The sequence below is a fragment of the Telmatherina bonti genome (genome assembly GCF_933228915.1).
Source record: "Telmatherina bonti genome assembly, chromosome: 20".
In the NCBI taxonomy this organism is placed as follows: Eukaryota; Metazoa; Chordata; class Actinopteri; order Atheriniformes; family Telmatherinidae; genus Telmatherina; species Telmatherina bonti.
The window spans coordinates 21,230,648-21,242,809 of record NC_136618.1 but is presented as its reverse complement, the minus strand read 5'-3'; the positions used below and the strand labels follow the sequence as shown (position 1 = coordinate 21,242,809).

At 40.9% G+C, this 12,162-nt stretch overlaps 1 protein-coding gene across 13 annotated transcripts in view; it reads right to left on the bottom strand.

The window, feature by feature from the left end:
- scrib (scribble planar cell polarity protein) overlaps nucleotides 1-12,162 on the bottom strand; it is a 60,312-nt gene that overhangs the window by 34,846 nt on the left and 13,304 nt on the right. For all 13 annotated transcript variants that reach the window (XM_079259657.1, XM_079259655.1, XM_079259648.1 and 10 more), the window contains exons 2-4: nucleotides 1,955-2,072; nucleotides 592-670; nucleotides 3-92 (exon numbers count right to left, since the gene is read on the bottom strand). In XM_079259657.1, the coding sequence (XP_079115783.1) occupies nucleotides 3-92; nucleotides 592-670; nucleotides 1,955-2,072 (287 nt within the window). The remainder of the gene's footprint in view (nucleotides 1-2; nucleotides 93-591; nucleotides 671-1,954; nucleotides 2,073-12,162) is intronic.

The following is a 12,162-nucleotide window of genomic DNA, read 5'->3' as shown; positions in this document are numbered from 1 at the left end:
ACTTTCCGATGTCGTTGGGCAGCGTCTGTAATGACACATCGTTGAGTGCCAAGTGAGCCAGAGTTCGGAGCTGAGTGAAACCATCCGGCAATCTGCAGCAGAGGGACCAGAAGGGGGAAAACAGAGGAGGGAGACCTTTAAGCTTATGGTGTTCATTGCATGGGATCATTTATCTCACGCACGTATCACTGACCCTCCATATTTTTCTTTGTTATCCATCTGCTAAAGTATTTAGCATCAAAACTCTCTCCAGTTGTTCCCTTTTTTAAGTCATGAAACACCAGCAGAGAAATAAAAAGGATTAAACTGGTTTCCCATTCCTATTGAGCTGTGTTTAGTCAGAGAGCAGCGTGGTGACAAACTATAATCCACTCCAGGCTTTGTTCATTAATGTGCATAATCCGTCATTAAACAGGATTCCATTTCAAGCATGACACTTTTAATAAATCTAATAAACAAGAATAATAACGTACTTTAAAACACACTATATATGCAGAACATATATAGTATTTTGATGCAGCTGTAAAGGGTTGATTTTTACATTCTTTCACGGTGAAGATATACAGCATTGGGCTGCTACAGTCAATTTACCTGGAGAGGGGGTTTCCACTGAAGTCTGCAATCTCCAAGGCCCGGCAGAACTTTATGCTCTCGGGGATCTCAGGAATGTCTGCAAAGAAAAGACGGGAGGGGTTTCTCCCCCCCCCCCCCCCCCAATGTAGGAGTTAGCCATAGAGACCCATACAGATGTATGGCGTGCAGAGGTTGCATTCTATCATTTTGAGCTCCTCGTAATCACACCCAGATGGTAAGGAAGGGAGGAAAAAAAAATATAGGACAGAATGCTAAAGTTTCGTTAAAGACGGCATGGGCTTTGCATTACGTCTTAATTTGCTTGTGTTAGTTGTATTTTTTTATCCCAGTCAAAGTTAGGCTTATTTGCCTGTAACCTCTGAAACAAGTTGTTTTCCTCTTCTATTTTGTTGTGGAATGCCTGATTTATAATAAATATACATCCACAAAGATGGATATAACAAACAAAAAACATGAAGGTAGTATGTAGATGGTGTCAAGGTTTCTGTTGTAATCATATCAAGTTTTTTAAAATAAAGTAGACTTATTTAAACATCTATGACAAAAAAAAAAGCATGGGATGTTACTAAAAGAACAGCATAATTAGATTTTCATCAATAATTATCGGATTTACTCCACTCTTGACTTATGTACATATAATTATAACTTAAATGTGCATTTTCCGTGTGCAGAAATCACATGTGCACGTAAATTTAAAATAGACATAAGAAGAAATGTGGCCCACTGTCCTCGTCAGGGACAGGACTTTCAGTAGTGGAAGTTGCAGGTGCATGTTTGGAAATCCCTACAGAGCAAAGCAGCCCATCACACTTATCCAGCTCAGGGTTTGTACTGCAGCAGGAGCAGGGAAGCATACAGGCAGACAGATGGGAGAGGCCCTTACAGGCCACTGCACACTGCTCCCATAGCACTTGATGCAGCATATAGCCGAGCAGATGTCTCGTATCTGCCACAGAGAACCTTCCTACTACTCAGTATCTGTGTTTGTGTGCAGCATGCAAGGACACAGAGAGGGCACGATGTTTGTGCATGTCACAGCAAAAAACAATATAGCAAGTTTTATATTATATCTCTGCAGCATGTATGACTGAAAGCAGCATTAACCTTTACTTTTTATTTCTTAAGGGAGCTGAATTTTTGTTTTTCATATTAGTGGCTGGCAGCTAAAATTCATCCAACACCTGCTGTCAGTGTGCTTATTCCCCAACTACTATGGCAGTGCCCCTATCACTTAACACCACATGCTGCAAATGTGTTTTACAGACATGACTTGCTTGTTGATTGCTAATCGAAGGTAGTGGGGCACCATTAAGTTAAAAAAAAAAAAATGCATCAAATAATTAAAGTTTGTATATTGTACCATTTCTGGAGATGTCCAGTTCCACCAGCTGCATAAAGTTGGCCACCTCAGGAGGAAGTCTCTGGATCTCATTGTCACTCAGGCCAAGCTTTCGGAGGTTCAGTAGTCTGAAGAAAGGCTGTGAAGAAATGCATTAAAATGTCAAAACAATTCCTTAAACACTCTTCTTACACTAAACTTCCCCGTCATCTGGTCCTCCAGGAGATGAGCACATCTATTTTCAGAGTTTGGACTTTAAATGACAGCTCATTTTAACTTTAAATGACAGCTGGTAGGGTTGGACGATAATTCGACAACAATATATATCGATCATCGATGTTTGGTGTAACAGAAACAAACAGTTTCTATTCCCTTTTCATAATAGCCTGTCAAGTCGTCTAACACTACAGTCATTACTCCCTCCCAACCAATCACAAATACAGACGCAGGCATGCCCAGTCAGCACGCACCCCTCTCAAACCTCAACAGACTTTGAGAGATGTGCAAAAGAGTAGGGGTGTTGAATTTAGTTGTTTGTACGATGAATTAACATGCCGGCATGGACGATTCTCCACTGAAGCAGCAACAATCGGTTATAATTATCGGTTATAATAATGTTATGTATTCTGTAGCAACTTGCATTTGTGTGGTGTGATCAATCCAGTCTGCTGCAAGAGCTGATTCCGCAAAAAGATCTGAGACTCAATCTTCTCTGAAATCTTTAATTGGTAAAACTGTAAAACTAAGCAGATATACATAACATACATCTGTATCTTACTGGATATATGTTTATTGTTTGCAGCTTGGAGCGTTATTTTTATACATCAAAATGTATAAAAAGCTATATGCTAGCTTAAGTTCAACGTCAATGGAAAATACCGTGAGTTTATTATGGTCAATCGAACTAAAGGGATTAAAATAACTTTGTCCATCAACAAATGTTTAGCTCGATAATATCATCCGTGTTCAATAGTATAGTAAATACTTGCAGTAAAACCTTTTCTGGCCATAAAACACAACACAAACACCTGAACTTCCTCTAAATGAGACTAAACTGACTACGGAAAGTCTGAAAGGATAAAAACATATTTTTACTGCAAGAAACCTTGCCACTAGAGAGACGCTTCTTCCTGATTTTCTGGCAATGGAACAAAAAAGTGAAATCATGGGATTAAACATTCAATCAGGCCTTTCTGGTTAAATGGGGATACAAGAGCATCACCAGCTTTCACATAAGGAGAAGCAAAATCCTCTGATTTGATCAACAACATTAGAACATTTTACACACAATTTCCAAAAGCACAAATAGAAAACAAAAAATGTAATTAATATAAATCAATCTGACTGATCACAATCTCATCCCAACCCTCACTTATGTCCAACAAGTTTATTTAAATATTCTTCAGTGATGGGTAAAATGAGAATAAGGAGAAAAATAGGTTTTTTTTTCTTTTTGCATTAATTTTGAATTCATATTGTAATTAATAACAATTAAAAGTTTTTGAAAAATCAATTTTTTAAAATGTTTTGTCTAATTAGTCCAAACAAATATGGTGGGCTAACAAAAGAAAAATATAGTAGTCATCATATGATTCATGTTTCTGAATAATAAATTACTCACAATATAAACATGCTATTCCAACAATCCAGTAATAGACCAATCAGCAAATTGTTCAGATTAAACATCCTACAACATGCATGAGATCGCCATCATGTTGACATTCCTCTCTGCTGAAACATAATCAGTCAAGTGATCACACATATAAAAGGTCCTGTATGTTTAGTGGAGGAGCATTTACAAAATTGGTTTTTTAAAACATTCCATCATGAACTCCTCGCCAAAAAATTTTCTTCCTCGCCATGGTAACAGCAACCAAACAAAGTGGCTTTCGTTAAGAGAGCTGAGGCTGCAGCTCTGCCAAGTGCTTTCACAAGAGCACGGTTGTTGGAAAGGACGGTATTCAGCAACATTCCTTCTCTAGCCGCACGGCGCGTCTGCGCTGTTCAGATGGACAGACAAGACAGGGTGGCAGAAACAGCAGGAGGACCAGGCTGAAACTATGCCTTTATCAACCTCTCTGTCCCTGGTTGTGCAACCCACAGAGGGTCCACTGTCTGCCTCGTCAGAAGCCACATTTCTCATACGATGTAAAAGGAGGAAGACTTCTGAGAAAACTTTTCGACTCTGAGGCTGAACAAAACTATTATTCAGGGATTTTTTTCTGTCTGCAAGTTTGAAGCCTAAACCTTAATTCAAATTAAACCTCAGACTATCAGCAAAATATTCTGCTGAAAAACAGCCTGCGTGTGTGTGTGTGTGTGTGTGTGTGTGTGTGTGTGTGTGTGTGTGTGTGAGTTACCAGAGATTAATTCACTAACAGAAAAATCCAGATCGTGTCTAAGCTCTCCCTCCTCCACTAGGATTAGGTTTAAAAACAGAAACCTGTTACTCTATTGTAACCAAACTGTTGCATAAACATGCTGTAAATCTGATAACACACACACACACACACACACACACACACACACACACACACACACACAGACTTTATGTGTACTGTTGGGGTTCTGTCAGAGAGAAGCATAAAAACACACATCATGTACACACTCAAAGAAACATGCTGTAAGACGGCTCTTCAATTATGCTGCCAAAGATAAGAAAACTGCAGATCAGTTCCACCCTGTACCTCGATGGCAGACATTTCCCGCTCTTAACCAGCCATATGTATTGTGTTTTGATGGGTGCATTAGAGCTTTTTTTTCCCCCTGCTGTTACATTGCCAGTCAGTACTTTCCCAACATTTAAACTGCAAATATGTACTGAAAGCCCTTCATCTGATGGGGATGAATACAGGGACAGATGGAGCCAAAGAAACATGGCATTAAGAAGCAGGTGAGGAATCTGATGGCAGGAGCAGGAAACAGGAGCTGAAACCAACCATGTCACTGGGGCCAAGCTCACAAGAGGAGACGCTCCTGGCACAACATGTGACAATCTTTCAGGCTGGAAATGATGAGGAAAAACCCTTGTCTAAACCCTCATAGCAAAGAAACAACCTGACCCAGCCTACAGGTGCTAGTTGAGTTTTTAGTCCTCACATTGAGGCAGCAAAGCCTAGCAGTGCTGCTTCTGGACACTCAGCAGTTCTCGTTCGGACCTTTGGCATCGGTACACAGCTCCCTCCTCTCGATGTTGTCCAGAGCTTACAAAGTGATGAGTGAATAACTAGACAGTAATGCAATCATGCCTGAGAACAAGTAATTGTGAGCATTCACAAAGATAGCCATTCTCTCCTCGGTGGCGTCTTGCATGCAGGCTGGTCTGGAGGACGCAGGACTCATACAATACAGTAAAGACTCTAAAGACTATGTTTACTCCAATACCCAGCACCATGACATGGGTTTGGAGACATTTAGCTGAATAACATATGAAACTATTAGAGGCTTTTCTACTAGTACTGATACTTCACCCACATAGTTTGTAACAAATCAGTAATTTGTTGCACATATAGAAGAACACCAACGATAATAACTGGATTTAATGTCCTGGTTGTTTCTCACTGACTGATGTACAGTATTTTCAAGTCAAACAATGGAGAACAGGCAGTGTTACATGGGTCAGCGGGTCAATTGGAAAAACAAGTTGAAGCAGTGGGATTTAGTGTACCGCCACAGTCCCGTTATTGTGTTTGAAAGGAGTCTGCTCAGTCACACGGGCGGTCTTTACACAGCTATGATTGTATGCATGTGACCGTTTGTACACTGATGTGGCACATTAGGAAGACAAAGAGTGTTATTTTTGTGTACAGCTTTGCTACTGGGATGTTTTTTAATGAGGCCTTTGCGAGAGTTGTTTGTACAAGGAGAGAGGAGCAGCTTTAGGGAGGAGGTTGTACTGTACAACAGAGAGGGGTGACGGGGGAGGAGGGTCAGCAGAGGGCAGTGTGGGGTCTCAAAACACTGTAATAAAATGAGTCCAAGTCAGCACAGTCACAGAACACTACTTACTAGCTGAATGTGCTTGTAGAGGGGTGGATAATGATTGCAGGACATGCTGGACAAATAGGATTTGCTACTTGGACCACTGTGTGCTTGTATATGACCAAACTAACATGCCTTGCAAATATAAGAGCATTAGCAGCAACATCCAAACAATTATTTTTTTTTTTTTTTACTTGCTTAAATTCAAGGGGAAAAAATTGTAAATTACATGAAAGGTGCTTTGAAGAACTATAAGAAATGACACAGCTGCACATTCAGCTGAACTTCACAATGCTGACTTCTGCTAGTGTGAAATGTACTGTTGTGTGGGTGCTGTTTGAGAAATCCCTCATTATTATGAAGTGAATGAAGCCTGCCCACCCGTGAGCAATCTGTGACAGAGAGCAGTGTGTGACAAGACAAAAACAGAGGCTGGGCAGAAGACATGTCACACTTCAATGCATGAGCCTTGGCAGCATGCGGATGCTTTGTCTTATCTGAAGAATCCTGCTTAGCTTACATTCCACTCAGATTGAGTGTGTAAATGCGCCTCAGGATGTCTTGTTTTCTTCATGCATTCTTTGTGCATTGCAGTCATCCTTGAGCCATGTCACAGGAGATCCTGTGTTTTAAGTCTTTAAGTCAGAACATACCACCATTTTCAGTTTTAGTTTTACTTTAAGCTGCTGGGCAGGGTATTTATGCCCAGAGGACAGAGCAGCATGCTAACATGCATACTTATATATTCAAGTCAGCAGTTGTTTGTTTAAGAGTGTTTATAAGTTTTTATAAGCATTGGAAGAGTCTATTAAGTCATCATGCTCAATGTGTGTGTCATTCAGATAACTCCAGAGAAGCTAAGTAAAATGAGACAACAAATATCAAAGAAGCAAACCGTGAATGCGTTTGCGTTTGTGACACATGTGAGCAAACTCTGTCTGCCTTGTAAGAGCAACACTCCACTGTGGATGCATTGAGCTGGATCCGGCTGTTCACAGAGGCTGCAGTGTTCCAGTCAAGTGATTCCATTTAGCATTTAATTTCCCTCCAATCAGGCCATCTGACTACAGACAGAGCCGGCTCCTCTCATAACCCGTGCTTACCTTCTTTTAAGAGTGCAGGCAAACAGAAACTCAAGCCACTCCACTTCATTCATTGAGCAGCGGCTACCATGTATTAAAACATGTGGGGTTAGATATGTTTCAGAATATTAAGGCTAAATCAGAGATAAAGAACAGTTTAATTTCTTCAACCTAAATCTGATCATATGAAACCAAAAAGGCTGAACCAACTTGTGGAAGAGGCTTTGATTCATCAATGATTTGCTAGAAAACAGGAAATATCAGTGTCATTACATTTCTTTCTTTAGTTTTAATACACAAATTAAATTCCCATTCACACATTCCTGAGCCTCTTAATCTGGTGCCAAATCTGCCCCTTCTGCCTGGTCTTAAGTAACCCCTCCCTCCAAATAACCCTTCCTTCACAATGACTGAAAGCTACACACACTGCATGGACACCACTAGGGTGAGAGGCTCAAAGAAAGGGGAGGGGACAGTGCATGCTTTTGTGTGGATTGGGACTCCTTCTGTGTCCCAGAAAATAAAAAGTGGAGAGTATTTGGTTGACTGCGTAACTTGGGTCGGCACTCAAAAAGGCTCATTACACAGGCTCCTCATATAGATAGCAGAGTTCTTTGTTGTCGTATAAACTCAGTTCCTAGAGGACCACAGGCTGCAGAGATGTGTTAAGCTACAGGACAAGCACAGCCTCTACTGGCTGATGTTACTCTGCTACTTGTCCAAGGCTTCCTCTTTCCTGTGAAGCACTGAAACCAGAAGTCCCTAAAACTACACATGAATGACACCCCAACTGGTCCCCATTCTCCTCCCCTGTTCTACCTCTCCAAGTTCCCTCCATTTTCCTTGGCAGAAGGACAAAGGGCTGAGTAGCCAGTCTCACACAGGGCTGTCAGTCAGTCCAGCTTCAGCTGACCACCCCCCTTCCTGCACCCTGGCCAAGGGATTCCTCCATTGTCCAAAAGGGCACCACAGAGAAGAGAAAAGGGGCTCAAAATGGACGGATGAGGATTTGAAAGAGAAAAGTAGTTAAGGATAACAAAGAGCAGGAATGAATAAGAAGGGCAGATAAGGCGTGCAGGGAGAACACCGTGGGGAAGAAAAGGAAGATTGTGGAGGAGAAGTGGAGAGGAGAGGCAAAAGAAAGGGAATGACGGTGGATTATTAATGAAGACTGGAAAGTAAACAATAGATTCCCACTGAGTTCTGGGCACTCCAACACTAACAGGGTTAGAAACCTCAGTCACTGAAGACAAAATGACATGAAAAACTGCATTTATTATCAAGTTTGTCTGGATCACACTGACTTATATGCATTGTGGATTTAAATCCTTACACTGGCCTCAGCAGAAAGCACATCAACCAACAATACACACTTCCACCTACTCAGAACTGTAAACCTACATAAGACTTCCTCTGCTCTCGCCCACCAAACCCCCCCCACACTTTTCCTCTCTCAGGTGTGCTTGTGGGTGGGAAAAAACATCTACATCTACAAACACACCAGAACTACTCCACTTCACTTCATCTCTTGTGTTTTATATGTGATAAATTTAAGGCAGCATAAGTATTAAATGCAAAGAAATATTCTCAAAATAAGTCTGCAGAATATCCAACAAAGCTGGCACAAAGTGCATCTCTGTGTTTTCCACTAAAAGTGCTTTATGACATATTAGAGGCATTTAATATATGCTTCAGTGTTTGTCTAAGTCTAAGTGGGACTTTGAGCCATAACTACCCACATCCGCCCCCCCCCCCCCTCCCGGTCAGTGAAGGCCACACAGGGAGAAGGGTGTGGTAACTGACAGCCAAGCTAACTCCCATTTACACTTCTTACACCTGTCCCAGATGGCTTTGGTCTGACAAGAGCACAAACACAGCCAAAAGTCAGGCCAACAACAGCAGAACCCAACTACAGCTGATTAGCTTTTTAAAGTCCTCATTGCCTCTTATATGGCAATAAGAGCAGATTAGAGCAGAAGCTAATCAAACATATTTAAGTAGCAGGCATTGTGCCATTTATATCATATAGAAAAGAACAATGTAGTTATCGCTGTGATTTTCTGCAATGTTAAGAATTTATAACAAACCAAGTGTTTTATCTGTTTAATCTACATTTTAAAGCTAGATTTGTAGGTTCAACTAATGAATAAATAATTCATTCAACAAACAAAACACTAAATGCTTCACATGTGAAAGCGTCATCTTCCAGTGCCAAAGATCTAATTTTGTAACAATGTGGGTTAACTAAGTTGCGAAGAAAAGAATCAGATGCCTCCAATTTTATGCAGTTAGCTCAAACCAATCATTTTAAAAATAACCTCAATAAAAAGCTGCATGCTTGACATATTTCTCTGCTTTCATCTTGTTAGATAAAATAACCCTCATCACAGCCAGTTAGCCGAACTGTCAGTCAAGTTTCTTTGCAGTTCAGCGATGAAGGATGGGAGTTAGGGCTTTGCCGTGGTTCTCTGGTTTTGGATCAGCACTAGCAGAGTCCTAAATAAATCAGCAATCCAACAATGTGCTTCAGAGTGTGAGAATGTCAAAAGATTTACTCTTATTGAATAAATTAAAATAAAAAAAGTACTGTACTGTTTTTTCCATCTGCCTGGTGGACAACATGTGCTTTGTTGTGCTGCCATGTTTTCTTTAGTGAGGATGAGTCAGGTCAAAGTCAGTGAGAACAGGGCGGACCGTCGAAAAGGAAGGGGCATGGGCCAAGGCAGTGCTTGCGTGCAGTTTATGTATGTGCATATATAAGTGTACATGTGTATTTATGTAAGCTGTGTCACAGCCTCCTAGTCTGTATAAACAGGGTGCAAGTCTGAAAGACTGTCGTTTAAAAAAACAAGAACTGGTCAGACCAAAGAGGAACCCTCGACTGAAACAATGATAACGTATCCAACTATAAAGTCTTCAAATGGCTCACTGCAACTCTGTTCTGTCATGAAGTAAAAAGCTTTCTAAAAGACAATATGGTTAGAAAATATAACAGATTGGGGGAGGGCTCCTGAGAATGCTGTTGACTTTTTGGAGTTGACACAACACTATTATGTTTCTGCAGATCTGCATGCATTCAGCCGGCCAGGAATGTTCTTCTTTTAGATTCCTGTTGGACAGCTGTATCTGCTTCTCGATTCATGCTGTAAAATAAATAGACATCAGCTCCTGCTTTTAAGTTTGAGAAGGAGCAGGTGGGCATGTATGGAAGTGTACATTATCAGGATTTTGAAAATGCGCTTTTCTCCCTAAAAGTCCCATCTCATCTCGATGAGGAAACAAGTTATCTTATTTATTTCCTGTAAATCAGAATGGTAAGTGCCTGTTTTTGTGAAACATTTCCCTGTTGGCATTTTAAAAATAAACAAATATTCCCACCTGTGTTGCCAAATTGGTGGGCTAATCTATGTTTTGGTTCCAAAAAAAAGTCTGTAATAGAAAAATCTGTAAAGTCTGGGACACAACAATCATATCTTGGTTATGACACGCAAAGAGAAAGAGCGAGAACAGGGATTAGAATGGAATCTGTGCAGATTTGCAATCCAAATTAAATGCAAATCCAGACCCAGACTGAAAGCTTTAAACTAGCCTTTCCAGAGCTAAAATACTTGCTTGCATACATTATAAAAAATCCACTTAACACTAAACTTCTACAAGCCAGAAAAAGCACAACGGCTAAAAGAATAAAGTGCTCAATGCAAGAAAACCGAGCAAGCAGTCTTGTAGGATTAAGCTTCTGTGGAAAGTGCATGGCACAATCTGGACCAATCCAGTCTGTAAATGTTGACTCATCCACTGAGCAATTAAGACCACAAAGTGAAAATAAAAGGATGGCCTGGCTTTTATTGGTAACACTTGTTTGCTGGCATATTAATGGGTAGTAAAGTGCACACTCCTGCCTCTCCGTCTTTACTGCTTAGTTGACGTAATGGCCGGAGATTCCCCAGCAATGCTGTCACGTAGCAGGAATGAATGAACACACAAGATGATAAGAAACTGTAGAGGAGGCGCCTCACCTCCACCCCTGTTCCTGACTTCATCACATGCTCTCATTCTCTTTTTGTGTTCCCACAAACATGACACAAAACCAGAAGCTCTATTGTTTATAGTCCACAGAGCTCTTTCCTGGATGGGCTGGATCCGGTATGTGTAGCCTGCCTGCATGCCTGCCCGCCTGCCAGCGCTTAGCCTGTTTAATAGTAGAGCAATGCTGTAGAAGACCACCATGGCAACTATGGCCTCTAGCTATGCATGGCCTGGGTGCTGTATATACAAGTAATTTGCTGGCTAGTTTGTATACTGCCAACACATACCACAAATAAACCATTAGCAAACAGAATGAGAAACACTTTGGCTCGGTAGCTGCTTGATCCAGGATAAACGGAGCACAGGCACTGGAAGAGGCTCAGTAGGAGGTATGCATATAAATACTCAGACATTTCACAATTCAGAGGCAGTCAAGCCCCTTACAAATCAGTAACTACTACTATTAATGCCAACTAACAAGCAGCTGGAGAAAAGGTGAGGAAACCCCCCAATGGCTGCATCATTTACCAGAGGGGCAATTTGAAGTATTTTACCATTAAGATGTGCCAGGGAGTGTTGTGAGTTCAAGAGCAGCTTTAGTACAATTGCCTCATTGTATGTGTCCAGGTTGTGGCCTCGCTCTCAGTATCATGTGGCTCAAGTGTCTATCGTTTTCCAGTAACCACCTGGCCGTTCTCCATCTTGCTGTGGCACTCATTCAAGTTTCTCTTTTATGTCAAATTTATCCTTCAAAACAGTTACCAGACTCCTCAAAACTGACCCGCTTTACAGACTTTACAAATGTTGTTATCAGCACATACACACTGATAGTGTATAGGGCAAGTACGACATTGTTGCTTTTATAAATTAATTTCTTTAACGCTGCTGTGTTCTGAAATGCTAAATAACAATCTGTTATCAGACGGCCTCTGTTGACAGTCTGGCAACAAGCACTGATGTGCATCATAAACCATGCAGTTAAAAGGTGTCAACGTCCTAAAATCCCAAATCATAAGTTAGCACTTTGTTTTTATTTCTGGAGCTGGACAAAGCATAAAAGCATAACCTGGTTATTGAGGTAGAAGACAAGTAAAGCATCTGTCAGGCAGCATGAGCTATAATCTAGTAAATATGCAAACA